Source organism: Lytechinus pictus, chromosome 1, assembly GCF_037042905.1.
Source record: "Lytechinus pictus isolate F3 Inbred chromosome 1, Lp3.0, whole genome shotgun sequence".
NCBI classification, from domain to species: Eukaryota; Metazoa; Echinodermata; class Echinoidea; order Temnopleuroida; family Toxopneustidae; genus Lytechinus; species Lytechinus pictus.
Genome location: NC_087245.1, coordinates 4,593,506 through 4,608,660, shown reverse-complemented (window position 1 = coordinate 4,608,660; position 15,155 = coordinate 4,593,506). Strand labels below are relative to the sequence as shown.

At 35.8% G+C, this 15,155-nt stretch overlaps 1 protein-coding gene across 2 annotated transcripts in view; it reads right to left on the bottom strand.

Annotated features, from left to right (window-relative positions):
* Nucleotides 1–15,155, bottom strand: part of LOC129256143 (glutaminase kidney isoform, mitochondrial-like) — a 59,379-nt gene that overhangs the window by 35,273 nt on the left and 8,951 nt on the right. The window contains exons 2-3 of one of the 2 annotated variants that reach the window (XM_054894419.2): nt 5,964–6,184; nt 4,464–4,484 (exon numbers count right to left, since the gene is read on the bottom strand). The exons of the other annotated variant lie outside the window; for it this stretch is intronic. Of the exons in view, the coding sequence (XP_054750394.2) occupies nt 4,464–4,484; nt 5,964–6,175 (233 nt within the window). The 5' untranslated portion in view covers nt 6,176–6,184. The remainder of the gene's footprint in view (nt 1–4,463; nt 4,485–5,963; nt 6,185–15,155) is intronic. 2 annotated transcript variants of the gene reach the window in all.

Sequence of the window (15,155 nt, the reverse complement as noted above, 5' to 3'; positions counted from 1 at the left end):
GCCATGAAGTATTGCAATTTGACAGTCTCCTTTGGCAAATCCGCACAAATTGAAATACTTCTCAGACATACAACCTACATGTATAATGAGTTACCGTAGTCACATCATTGACTCTCTAATAAAGCACTGTGTTGTGAACTGTTTTTGAGGCAGTTTTCAGTGTAATGCCTGTTTTACTTTTCTCTTTTTATTCAAACTCAACTTTGAAAATGATTAATGATTGACTGTCAGGTATCTGTTGGGCTTTAATTCGAGCTAAAACTGATATCTGGACTAATGAGCTATTTCTATTTATTCTTATCTATGTTTTTACACATGAAAAGAACTTTGAAATGAGTGGAAAATAAAGATGGAATCAGCTGTGATTAAACATGATAGGCACTGCAAACATGGAGGTATCTACAATGTACTGTACAGTAAATTGAGTCATGAATATTGCAGTCAAACTTTTTAATAGCAACAATCAATTTTACTTTACATTCAAAATTTATGATGCAATATGGTTTTTGCTAGCAAATATGTAATGTATGCATCTTTTTCAACGCGTACACATCTCTCGTAATGAGGAAGGGGCGGGTGCTTTACAGTATATGTTAGCCTAAAATTTTCACGTATATGCCCTATTTGAATATCACTAAAACAAAACATACTGCAATGACAATCTGACCTTACAACTGTGAAACAAACAGCACACTTTCCCCCCCAAAACATGATTTTCTCATTACAAGAAATACATACAATACATACTGAAAACCATCAGGTACATGTATTCCTTTATTACGGGGACCATTCCCATAATCGTCCAATTTGATTGATCTAGAAAGACATGATGGAAAGGCAAAATAAATCTAGAGAGCCACATGTAGCGAATTGGAGTTCTATTGAATATCCACATTACATTCAAATAAGCAACACTTTGATTGTGGGCATCCACAGCACAGAAAGACATGCTACAGAACAAGAATGCTGATGAGCACTGGGGAATGTGATACTAAAATATTACTAGCCTAAAACAATGATATAAGTGGGAAACAACCTCAGACTTGGGGAACAAGTGATAGATAGTTCACTCTCTCCATAAACGATACATTATTTGCCTAAGAGGGGTGTGTAGTGCTGAGAATGATACAACATCATCCACATTACTTTCTGAAAAGCAAAATAGTGGTCATGCAATCATCTATTTCATGTCATAAAGATGACATGTTTCAAATGATTTAACATGTGAGTGGTTCTGCTGCTAGAAACCTCATGCAAGAGATTAAACCAGTAAGATTTAACATGTGAGTGGTTCTTCTGCTAGAAACCTCATGCAAGAGATTACACCAGTAATGGGGAAAATAGGGAAGGGTGATGTAGGGGAAGGCAGGGTAAGTTGTGACACTTTTTGCATTTTGCATGTTAGAATTTATATGACCAATAATATTGTAGAAATAGGTACCTTGCCTTTAATTTTGATTATTTGTAACCTATATATCACTTTCTACCCCCACACTGAAAGTCATTGCAACCTTTGACAAAAAAAAAACGATGTCAAATGGCTCAACTTGCCCCATTTGTGGGGTAAGCTGTGCCACCTTCTGGGGTAAGTTGAGCCACAAAAACTACATACAAAATGTATGTGGGAAGAACCAGCATGTCAATTTTTTATTTAAAGTCCTTTCACTTGCTAATTCGCTTTAAATACTAACATCCTTTAAAAGTAAAAGAACTGTCATGTGAATTTGCTCCTTTCTGCCTGCATATAAATGGCTTTTTAAGGTCTTTTTTTTTATTATACATTACCATAAGAATTACCATGGCTCAACTTGCCCCATGTTGGCTGGCTAAAATTACCCCATTCCGAACTTCATGCGATATTTTCACATCCACACATTTCTTATGCATCCATCATGTAAACCATGACAAGAATGAAAATCCATACCTGGACTAACGATATTGCTCCTATTTCTTTATTATATTTTAAGAAGTGTGTGGGTCAAAAGCACTGATCTATTTCACACCTTTTCTTACTTTTTTTTGTGAAATTTGTATTTTTCCATCTAAAAAAGTACTTTTTATTTTAAAGTTGAAAACAATGTGGTGGGGTTAAAGGTCAAGTCCACACCAGAAAATTGTTGATTTGAAACGATAGAGAAAAATCAAACAAACTTAACGCTGCAAATTTCATCGAAATCGGATGTAAAATAAGAAAGTTATGACATTTTCAAGTTTCGCTTATTTTTCACAAAACAGTTAAATGCACAACTTAGCGATATGCAAATGAGAGAGTCGATGATGTCCATCACTCACCATTTCTTTTGTTTTTTATTGTTTGAATAATACAATATTTCAATTTTTACAAATTTGACAAAAAGGACCAACTTAACTTAACCATAAACTGTTAAAATAATGACAATTCCACATGTTCAGGGAGAAATAAAGCTTTGTTTTACTTGACAAGGAGGAGAAAATTAGAATATATCATATTTCATATAATAAAATACAAAAGAAATAGTGAGTGGGTGACGTCATCAGTCTGCCAATTTGCATACCGACCAGGATGTGCATATAACTGTTTTGTGAAATTAAGCGAAACTTTAAAATGTCATAACTTTCTTATTTTTCATTCGATTTGGATGAAATTTTCAGTGTTTTGCTCGTTGGATTTTTCTCCTTTTTTCAAATCAACTTTTTGGTCGGGTGGACTTGTCCTTTAAGGGTTATGTAATGGGTCATCAATACATGACACCACCATGATGTCTGACTCATTCATTATTGGCCTGGGGTGGTGGCTCATCTTGCCCCTATGCTCAACTTACCCCGCCTTCCCCTACTCTATTTGTACATTGAGGCAATTCATGAATCAAGAATGAAAAGTACCGGTATATGAACAATTGAGACTGGCTACTTTATAAAAACTCTCTCACTGCATGTACAGATGACTATACCTTCGTACCATGTCAAATGAGAGTTTAAAATCTTTCACTTTATACAAACTCTGAAATTTTATTATACTGTGAATGGAATGGAAGTATCTGCCACAAAATAATTCTGATATTGGTACCAAACGCAATAACTTTTAAGTATTAGCTAATTTCAATCAGATTCTCATTTTAAAATCCAAACAACTATAAGTTTGTGATAAGTTTAGTACATAGTCACTTTGATGAAAAAGGAAAGTTGATTCCTGGTAGAATCAGTGATACTTTGTTCAGTGTAAAGCAAGGTTTAGGTTGGAAGCAATGCCACATGCACTTTTCCAAGATCATGAGAAGTGAACAATCAACTGAATGTATATCCCAGTATAATGAATGCACATTTGCAGCTATTCGTAATGAAGTGATTTTATTTTGTTATCTGTTTTTATACTGTACAGACCAATGACATTATCAATTTTTTTCATAAAAAAAATGCCATGCATATATTACATCATGTGTACTTTAAAGTACTAGGGTTGAATGAAACAAGGCATCACTAAAAAAACTAGTGTACTATTTACAGTACATGGCAATGATGCTGGATAAACAAAGATGGATTTTAATTCAAGCAGCATGAATTTGATTTCTTTCTTTTTAGAACAACCACTGCATTAAAGCTAAGATACCTTTCCTGCATTTAATCATCAACTACAGACTACTTATGATGTACAGATATGGTGAGATGGAAAAGAAAACCCACTCAGCTTCCACAATATGAATGAAAGCAGCAAATGAAGTTCATGAGAAATCAATGCAATGCAGGCCTTGAACGTTGTACATTTCACTCATAAATAAAATGTGAAAACCTTCATGAATCACAATATACTGTAGCATAATTAGACCTGTGTCACTGGGACTTATGAATGACCCTCTAAAATTGAAGGATTGCCCAAGATTTTAAAGTGGTAACATGGGCCTTCTTCCTGCTAAACATGTAAAAAAAATTAACTGCTTCTGAATATGTAAATGTAAATTCACTAAATTGATGCCACTAAAATGGTATGTGTAATTTGCATTTTCTATGGTTTTCAGTTCAATTCATTCATTATCTATCAAAACAGTGAACTTCAAAACTTAAAAAATTGAGTCTACATGTACATGTAGCTGAAAGTACTTGTAACAACATATTCTAAAAATGAGAAATTGATGTAGATTTCAAGGTTTAAGAAGGTGATTTCTACATACAAATTATTAACAAGATTCAATTCAGACAAAACAATCTGAGAAAATTAATTTTTGTTAGATCAATGTCTGCAATACGAAAGATTTATTGCCATGCATTATCTTAATAAAACAAAGACAAATACATGTAAGAAATGTAATAGTTCAAAAAGTCTTTGTTATTTCAGCTGAATATTTGTTTTCATATAAAATTCAGATAGAAGTCATAGAACTATCTTCAAACATCTTCCCTAATGTACACTTCAACGAAAATTGTCAATAGGGAATGAACAACAACTCAACATAATTTCAAAGCTCAACTTCATGAACAGTTAGACGTACCTGGCACGAGTATGTGATGACCTGTGTTCACAGGAACAACAAAACACATATTAAAAGCACGCAAGTATTGAAAATAATTCAGAGAATGTATCACACAAAAGAATATTACCAAATAATAAAAATCAATGAGACTCTTGAAAAAAAGTTTTCAAATTTGTAATTAGTGTGACTCCCGAGCAGCCTGAATTTCTTGAAAGCTTTTCAGATATGCCAACATGGCATTATACAAGTGTTTAAAAAAACATATCATATCCATCCATGATATTCTGAAATACCCCTGGGTGGGTGATCTACATGTTGATCAATAATTATGTAAACCACTTCATGAAAATTGTCAGCAATGACTGGTGTTATTGAAATCCTTTGTATTGATTGAACACAGGCCTTTGAATGTCAACTGCAACCATTTGGTCAGTGCTGACAAGTTTCCTAAAATAGTACCCTCAATTTATTGCAATGTGTTGAAGGCAGTAGGTGTTAAGCTTTCATTCAATTATTGAAGCGTCACTCACCCTGCTAATGATCAAATCATATCCAAATAAAGAAAATGAAATATTAGCTTGAAAGAAAATAATCTTTGCATTTGTCATATTTGACTTAGATTTCATTAGATATACATGTACTTCACTAATTTCTCCTATTTCTGTTCATGTTTACATCAGAATCAATATGCACTAGTATTGGTCAAGAAAGCAGAAAACTATTTTTAATTTTATCCAGCACCCTGACAAAGAAAAGTTAAAACATGTACAAGTACACCTTCAAATACTAAATGGTTATTGATTATCAAAAAGAGCTTCATGTGATCATAAATCATGTATTTCAGAATTGGCATAAAATCTAGGAAATCATGTCAATTTCATGCAATTTTCCAAATGAAATATCAAAATTACATATATTGCTAATCTTGAAGCAACAGGCCACAATTTTTAGTAAGCAAGCCAAGCCTGTGTACAGATGAACATCATATGAAACCCACAAATTAAAATCTTGCAAAAAGGAAAAATCCAGTGTGACCTAAAACATTTGAAATTCCTATGTAGGGCCAAAACAAACCACCCCCCCCCCCCAAAAAAAAAAAAAAAAAAAAAAAAAAAAATTACTGTTAACTGTTAACATTATTGACAAGATAATTATTTATGATAGGAAATAATTTTTTTCGAAGGACAATCCACTCTTGTCAAATTACACGGATATCATTGTTATTCATTCAATATTACTCAACTACGTATTTTTAAAGAAATATTTGTTAAAAGTAGTATTCTTCTCATCTCCTATTCTTTCTGAATAAAGCGTAAACCTTTTTTTATGTGGATGGACTGTATAATTTGCTATTATCTGTTTGCACATGTATTGATTGGAATTTTACTCTGAACAAATCTACATGTATGTAATTGATTCATTCTTTAGCTGCAAGTTTGATTTTATTACAATAAATACCATTTTTAAGATAATTTTTTTTTAATGGCGAAGAAATCCTCATTTTTCTAAATAACTTACCCTGTGTTGGTCTCTTCATTAAGATAGCAACTTGTGGTTTGGAAGCCTCTTGCAAAAAACAGCCCATGTTTAGATGGGTGATGTGGTGCAGTCAGTTGCATATTGTGACTCTTGACAACTGTACATGTAGACAAACATTTCTTCATCTGTGTGATGGATTTCTGTTGCATGGAAAGCAGACATCGCCATTTTGTGGCCATCGATGTCATCATGATGGTTGACTGGGAAATCAGAGCAAAATTATATGAATATAAGATCAGGGCATAGGCATACATGTAGCCCTCTTAAAAAAGTTATTAAAAACATGGGAATGGAGGCAATGAATCCACATTTCATGAAATGATTAAAGCCAAAATGACTACAAAATTAATCATTTTCAGCTTAGCTAATACAGCAGTTGATCTAAAGTGAGTTTAAAAGTCTAATACATTGTAATTAATCAAAGGGAAATTATTTAAGTTTTCTTTCAAACATAGCAATAACAGACATGACAGACAGACCTGCAGATTCTTTGGCCAGGTAAATAAAGAGAGAGAGAGAGAGTTCCCCAAAAGAGGAATTCCTCAAAGAGCTGTGAGCCCCGGAATCTGAAGACTATAGCCAGGTCAATATAGGAGGGCCATATAGCAACTAACAAGTTGGATATGTGTGCTATACAAATATGTTATTATTACTGCTACTAAATAATTAAATATTTACTGGCCTTGAAGGGAACATCAAATACATCTATATTGCTGGCAACTGAATCATATTGGCCCAAGTCTTTAGACGAGGGCAATATGGTTTATTAAATTCATTTCAAAAATACATATTTTTAAAAATAATTATTTAAAAAAAAAAGGATTTAGAAGACGCGAATAGCCGGCAGTGGTGAATGAATTCCTGTATTCTTAATCTTTTTTTTTCAATAATCATTGGGAAAATATTTATTTTTGAAATAAACTTAATTCACAAAGCTAAAAAGAAATACATTCTCAGACATTTACACATTTTAGGGCTGGATTCATGATAGGAAACACAGAAAATCGGGGGGTTAAAGGTGACGTTATATCCCTGGTATAGGCACATAAATGTGGCACAATCCCTGGCTCCATGGAGAATAAGCACATCAGTGAATGACTTTAATCCCTAGGAACCTCCTGGCTACTCTAGAGGAATGTGGTTGATCACATTCCCAAACCAACTCACACATTTATACAACTGTATATCAAAATATCTACATCAAAATGTTGTCCATTGACTGAGTAGCACAAACTGCCAGGCTCCGCAAAGATCATGGCAGCAATTTGGAGACTGCTGATTGGTTCATCGCGCAAATCACGTCATGATCACATAGTCACAAAAATAATTTGGCCGATAAATATTCGAAAGTATCGATAGTGATGGTCTTGGCTCGTGATTGGATCGCTTATTAAGGTATAGTTCAAAAATTATTGAGATTCTGCAATTTTTTGCACTAAAAAGAATTATTATTCATTAAATGATAAATTTGAATATTGATTATAAATAATTATTATTCTTATAATAATCATTCACAATCAATATTCAAATTTTATTATTCAATAAATAATAATTTTAATCTATGAATTGTTCTTCAAAACGGCACTTCGTAACATAGCTCATCGAAGCTACGTCATATCGAAGCGGTTCAATGGTCAAGTCTATTGTATTTGCAGTGTTTACGAATGGATACATGACATCGGTCTGGTAAGAAATCTCTAATTTTTATGTTTTTTGGGGGGGAAACGGTCATACGGTACGCATTAGGTGTATAAAGGTATGTAATTTAATGAAATTTTTGTTTAAAATACTAAATAGGATCGCTAGTTCTAATGTTAAATATGAAGGAGATTCCCTTCTTATTTTGATCGTTAGTTTGCTAGGCACAGTCCCATATGCATGTCTACATGTACGCTCCGTTATATCATAACCTTGTTCATTGAATGAGTGGGCTCCGTGATGTAATGACAATATCAAAATCATTGAAAAATATCATCACGGAGTCATCTAGGCTAAATTACTACAAAGGGATCAAAAACAAAGAAGTTAGAGCCTGTTAAAGACTAACATTCAAAATGGTAACAAAAATCGGCTTCAATGTATTCCATTGACTTTATATTTAAAGGTCAAGTCCACCCCAGTAAATTGTTGATTTGAATCAATAGAGAAAAATCAAACAAACATAACGCTGCAAATTTCATCGAAATCGGATGTAAAATAAGAAAGTTATGACATTTTCAAGTTTCGCTTATTTTTCACAAAACAGTTAAATGCACAACTCAGTGATATGCAAATGAGAGAGTCGATGATGTCCATCACTCACTATTTCTTTTGTTTTTTATTGTTTGAATAATACAATATTTCAATTTTTACAGATTTGACAACAAGGACCAACTTAACTTAACCATAAACTGTTAAAATAATGGTAATTCCACATGTTCAGGGAGAAATAAAACTTTGTTTCACTTGACAAGGGGGAGAAAATTAGAATATTTCATATTTCATATAATAAAATACAAAAGAAATAGTGAGTGGGTGACGTCATCAGTCTGCCAATTTGCATACCAACCAGGATGTGCATATAACTGTTTTGTGAAATTAGGCGAAACTTTAAAATGTCATAACTTTCTTATTTTACATCCGATTTTGATGAAATTTTCAGTGTTTTGCTTGTTGGATTTTTCTCCTTTTTTTCAAATCAACTATTTGTTGGGGTGGACTTGTCCTTTAAGGGATGGTCCAGGCTGGAGATATTTAATATACACTCTATCTCAATAAATAAGAGTAAAATTCACAAAGCTAAATGCTGAAAATTTGATCAAAATGGAATACATGTATGCCAGTCTAATGAAGCCAAGGCTTCCCTCAGTCATATCAACAAAGTTAGCTTTGTCATAAAGAAATACTTTTTCCATGCTACTGGACTGATCATAATAACAGTTCAGTTTGAACAGCAATATAGCATGGTCACTAGAACCCAAAGGACTGCAGTGTTGTACTGTTGTAATAAGATCGTCTCTATTCATAAAAATTAAGTCAAGGATGTTCGGTTTGAAACCATGCCTGAACCTGGTAGGGTGTGTTTAACATGTTGATACAAAAAGGCATTACGTACACATTCAATGAAGTGAAATTCTTCACTATTCTCATTTTTGGAAGTCTTCCATGAATCCCAGTTTATATCTGGGTAATTGAAATCCCCCATTAATAAAACATGATTACATTTCGTCCTTGAATTACTCGCTATTGTGCTAAACAATGCCATGTTATTTGCCTTACTTCCACTGTCACTTCTATAAAAACAATTAAGAGCTTATCTTTACCCCTTAAATGCAATTCAACCGAAACGACTTCATCAAAGTCTTGGTGCGATGATACGTCGACGGCATTAGCACTCAAAGATTCATGAACATAAATGATAATTCCCCTACCAGGGGCATTAGTAACATTAATTAGTGAAGTGTATTACATATTCATTCAAAGTAAAATCTTCGAGTTGAATTTCTCTGAAATTTTTTGGTTTGACTTCAGTACCAGCAATAATGTGGGGTTTCTCGTTCCAGATAAGTCTTAAGTTCAGCCATTTTATTACGTAACGAATCAGCATTTGTGTATATACATCTCATAGATTTAAGCACGTCATCGTTTGACTGAATTGGAGAAAGTGTCCCCATTTGACTGTGTATCCAACAGAGTGTCATCAAGTGAGAGTTTATCATCAATTGATTGTGTACTTAAGAGTGTATCATGAGTTGGATTTTCAAATAAAATTGTGTCATCAATCAACTGTGTATTTAGGGGTGGCGATAACGATTCTGGAACATCTTTTGTTCTGGAACATCTTGAATTCTTACATTAGCTCTAACGTGTTGCTGGGATCACCTAACGCAACGGATTAACTGAATATATAAGCAACAACGCATATACAAATACTAACACATTTACAATAACTAACATATTTTCAATCACATTTGTATGGAAAGTCATTTACTTTTTTGACTGTCGACTATCACCCTATGGGGGAAAGCCAGATGGATCCTGCGGCCCAGTCTGGTTGTGCGGAGTTGTCTTGGGATGCCCATTGGATCAGAGGCTTTCTGACCTTCCAGATCCAGGGCCCCGTTCAGTTTGAGCATGGTGTGCTCTCCATTTTTAAGCATTTTCACGGTGACGCTGTCTCTCCATGGGTGTCATATCTTTACGAATAGCAATGTGCTTAGACGCTACATTCTCCCTCAGCCTACTAGCCTTCTTCAGTATAGCATCCCTCTGTTGCTCAGATGCTACTGTCAACCGGAGTGGGCGAGGCTTGGGTTTTTGGTCACCCTGACTTGCATTTCTCTGGCCAAGTCGCCTGCAGTCATTAGCATCAACACTACCAACTGACTCACTGATCGTGGAGATTAGATTTGATGCAACAGATGTGTCATGCTCCTTACAAGATGTTATGTGGTCACCTTCCTCTTCCACATTGAAAAGTATCACATTTTTCTTTCTCTTATTTCTTGCATCCATTTCATTGATATAGGCAGCAATAACAGACTCATCCAGACCACTGCGACTGGCCTGCAACTGATCAATTTCTCTGAATAGCCGGTCAATATTCATCCTTCACCTTCACTATCTCCATATAACTTCTCAACCCTGCGAAATAGCTCATTTGTTACTGAAACATCGGCTTTGACTGCTAATTGTGCCTCAAAATGATCCATCCTAGCAGCCAATTTGGAAAAATACACCTGACATCTCTCCTCAATTTCAAATTCATCTCGCACAGCATGGAGAGGAGGCTGTTTGCAATCTGGACAATACCAATGTAGATCAGCACTAGAGTTTGCCAGAAAATCATACTGATCATCAGGCATTTGCAGGCAAGACACACAGAATGCATAGTCGCATCTACTGCAAACAACAAGTTTATCTTCATCTTGATCAAACTCAATGTCACACAAAACCCACACACTGTAACTAGCAGGTATAATTTCAGTAGTACCAGCCTGAATAGGCTGTGAGCTAGATCTAGGCTGGCTACTCTGTTGTGGTGCAAGAATCCCGGCACTCTTTCCTGGACATGCATTCCCAACGCTCCTTCTGCCTCGGTTATTATTACCACCACTAGTATTAACACCTCCAGCAGTGGCATTGCCATTGGCATTATTTGTATTACCAATACTAGTTCTAGATCTAGTTGAAATATTTGCTCTTTAAGGAACAGGTTTCATTTTCTGATAGTATTTATACTATAGACCAAGGGCATCATTCATTAAGTGCTTGAAATAGTGTTTAAATTGACCTTTTTCATATCAGAATATCAAATGTTTTCAGCTTGCAATAGCATTATTGATCTTCATGATTAAACAAGTGTATTCAGAATGCCCAGATTCTAGGTCTAAATCTAAAACATGCACGATAGCCTGCATATATTCAATAATTGTCTGCCCGCGCTTCACGCTCGCATTATTAATGATACCCAATTAACCATATGATATTCATTTACAAAATATGAATAGATCTCATTTTTCTTCCGCCCGTGCTTTGAGCTCGCATCAATTGTTTAGTTACATACCTATCCCATTTATGATTACAAAAAGTGCTTAAAATGAGCATTTTTAGGTCGGAATGTCAACAATTTTTAGCAACAGGTTGCATTTCATGTATATACTTACAGGTAAAGTACGCCATCTTTTGACAGATGATGATGAAAGTGGATTGAACGAGCAAGAAAATAATGCTGAGCGCCTAGAATGCAGCTAGCAGTACAAGCTGCAGACAAACGGTACAAACCGTCATATGAATAATATCGCGCGCCCTCTTTAGGCAAAAATTGATATCCACGCTGATCAGGAGGCATCTACGTGAAGATCAAGCAAAAATGCTTTTTTTTTATTAAAAAAAACAGCAAAGAGAATTCAACAAACGTTCCATATGGTTCGGTAAGTGTCATAGCACAATTAGAAATCTTAGCTATAATGGTATATCATAGTTATTTGAGCAAAAAGGGTGTGAAAGATTCGCGTGCACTAATTTTTTGTATTCACCAGAGCGCTCAAAAACTTGAATTTTGGGCACATTTTTGTGTACGCCCTCTATTGGTGGAAAGTAATATGACAAGAAAATTTTCATTATTCAATCTCTAATTTTAATTAAGTAAAAATAATTTAAAGAATCAAATTTACATAAGAGCAAAGTAATATGATGAATAGCTCTATTGGAAACTGACAGTGTAAGAAAATCAAGCATTTGTCCCATAGAAAAAGAGAAAATAAGCCAAAATTGTCACCCTTATTTTGCCACACATTTTATATAGCAGGGCCTATAAGTATAACTATAAGAATATTTCATATTTATGTTAGAATAAAGGTAAGAAGTGACTGATCAGGGAAAATATACGTAAAGAGAATTTCCGGCATCATCCCCTATTGGCGAAAGTCGGATCCACCCACTCATCCTAGGAACGAGGTTATAATATAACCTCGTTCTCGGCAGCATACAGTGCTATTGTGCAAATATACATTGCTCATTTTCCCCCCATCCCTCATTCAAAGTATCACGAACTCATGCAATTTTATAAATGTGATACTTAGCCTAACATATGATCTTTTCAAAAGAAGATCATTCTTACTGACCTTACAACATTAAAAAAAATAAAAACTCACCAAAATTTATGCGTGATGGCGATTCTTCTTCTTCTTATGTTGGTTTGAGTGGCGATTAGTCATATTTGTCTATTGTCGCCATTGACTCTATTAATAAACAATCTCACTTCTCACATAAAGATATTATTACCAATGGGATGAGGTCAGCTGCGTTGCTCATGATAAGCATTGGGTATACGCGGCGCGTTAAGGAAGCGATTCAGATCCGTTTGCACCCGAGCAATATCAATAGGGACAGCGGCATTGAGATCCCTGATGCATGGTTACCGGCCATCCGACGGCATACTGCATCCACCGTTCAGAGCGCACGGCGCCCGCATCAGCAGGTGCCTGACACCAGCGCAGATGCTGATTGGCCGGCCGCATCGGCCAATCACAGCGCACGGTGCACGCTCCAGCGGGCACCAAGCACCAGCGCGGACCCTGATTGGCCAGCAGCTTCGGCCAATCACAGCGCGGCTCACGCCCGAGTGGAGCCAGACAATAGCTCCCGACGCTATATAACCCGTGCGCAGTCGAGTCGAGTCGAGTCGAGTCGAGTCGAGTCGAGTCGAGTTGTTGTGCTATGCTGTTTCATTTTCGATTTTGGACTATCTTTTGGATTTATATAGGAATTAGGATTTATACCTTGGATCCTTTTGGATTTTGCTATTGCTAATTTTGGGGAAATTCGGATTGCAGAAGGGTAAGCTGACATTTTTGGGCCTTTCACGCACTCTGCACTTAGATATAGCGAGGGTTTGAATTTCCCGCCAAACCACAATGGCGGGCGCCACTAACGTGGCGGAGAATCTAGCTCACCGCAAGCCTCCAGAAGAGGAGGGAGGTTTTCAAGTAATAAGAAAACTAAAATTAGCCAAGAAAAGAATGAGAGAAGGTAGTTTAAGTGATGTTGAAGAGCTGGCAGCGGATACCGATTTTGGCACACCGCCGTCAACTCCTTTCAAAACAGGAATAAATGCCCCAAAAGCAGACCACCTAAAGGTACTCTTAGTACCTATTGATAGAAATAAAAACCTTAGTGTAGTTAATGAACTAACTGTCAAGAAGGATATTGGAAAGGCTTGCAGGTCTCCCCCTGACTTCATTAAGTTTGTACGAGGTGGGAAGGGCCTCTTAGTAAAGTGTAAAAATGACAAGCAACGTAAAGCCTTAACTCAGATACCAGAGATTGGCAATATTCCAGTCAAAATAGAGGAAAAAACCTATGCCTCGAAAGGGGTCATATTTGGAATTTCTCTAGAAACTTCTGAGGAAGATATTCTGAAGGAGCTAGAACAAAGCAGAGTAGTGAAGGTTGAGAGAATGAAGAAACGAATTGAGGGTGATTTGAAGCCCCTAAAGACAGTAATATTGTTCTTCTCTACCCCCCAAATTCCAGAACATGTTGAATTTTGCTTCCAGAAAATAAGAGTCAAGGAATACATTCCACCAGCACCCAGGTGCTTTAAATGCCAAAGATACGGGCATTTAGCAAGTGGATGTAGTGCTAAGGAAAGGTGCCCCAGATGTGGCCTAGGACATTCGGTAGAAAATTGCGAATTGGAGCGACAACATTTCAAATGTGTAAATTGCAATGGTAATCATTCGGCTGCTTATAAAGGTTGTGAGGCATCAAAAGAAGCACAAGAAGTGCAGCAAATTAAAGTACAAAATCGCATCTCATATGCGCAAGCAGTGAGACTACGCTCCGAACAAAACGAGGAAATTAAGCAGGGAAAACATTTTGTAAACAAGGCAGAAATTAAAAAAGTAACAAATCCAATTAATAGAATAAACACTCAGAAAGGAAATGCAGTTTCTGATCAAACCGAAATGGAAATCGTCTCGGATTCGCAATTTTCTACCAAAACAGAGGTGACAAGTAAAATGTCTGAGAATGTAGGCCAAACGCATAGTAATTTCTTGAAAGGTGCTTCAGACATCACACTTATTTCTTTCTTTATTAGACTAATCAGAATAGTAACAAAGCCTGACTGTAATCCATTTGATGAAATAACACATATTTTGAAAGATACTCTGGGTTTACATCCCACAGACGTTGATTTACAGTCGATTCGCAGCCTATTCTACTAGTCTGATCACCCTCGTGGCATTCAGCATTCTCCAGTGGAATGCACAGGGTCTTGAATGCCACGGGGATGAGCTTATTAGATTTTTGAATCAACAAAAAAGACCCTTAGAAATTATTTGTGTACAAGAAACTTGGTTAGAAGAGGGGAGGGTCTTACAGATACCAGACTATATATGTGAATATAGGAATAGAAAAGGAGGGTCCCGAGGGGGTTGCGCTATATACGTCCATTCCTCACTAAACTACAAAGGTGTTTTTAAACACGATGATCTGGAGATCATATCATTAGAAATTTTATTGGATGATGAGATTTTAAATGTAGTTAATTTCTACAACCCGTGCAGCAAACTTAGCACAGATTCGCTGAATGAACTTTTAAAAAATGTGAGGGGGAAAAACTTTGTAATATTGGGAGACTTTAATGCCCATAATACATTATGGGGCAGTAAAAAAACAGATGCT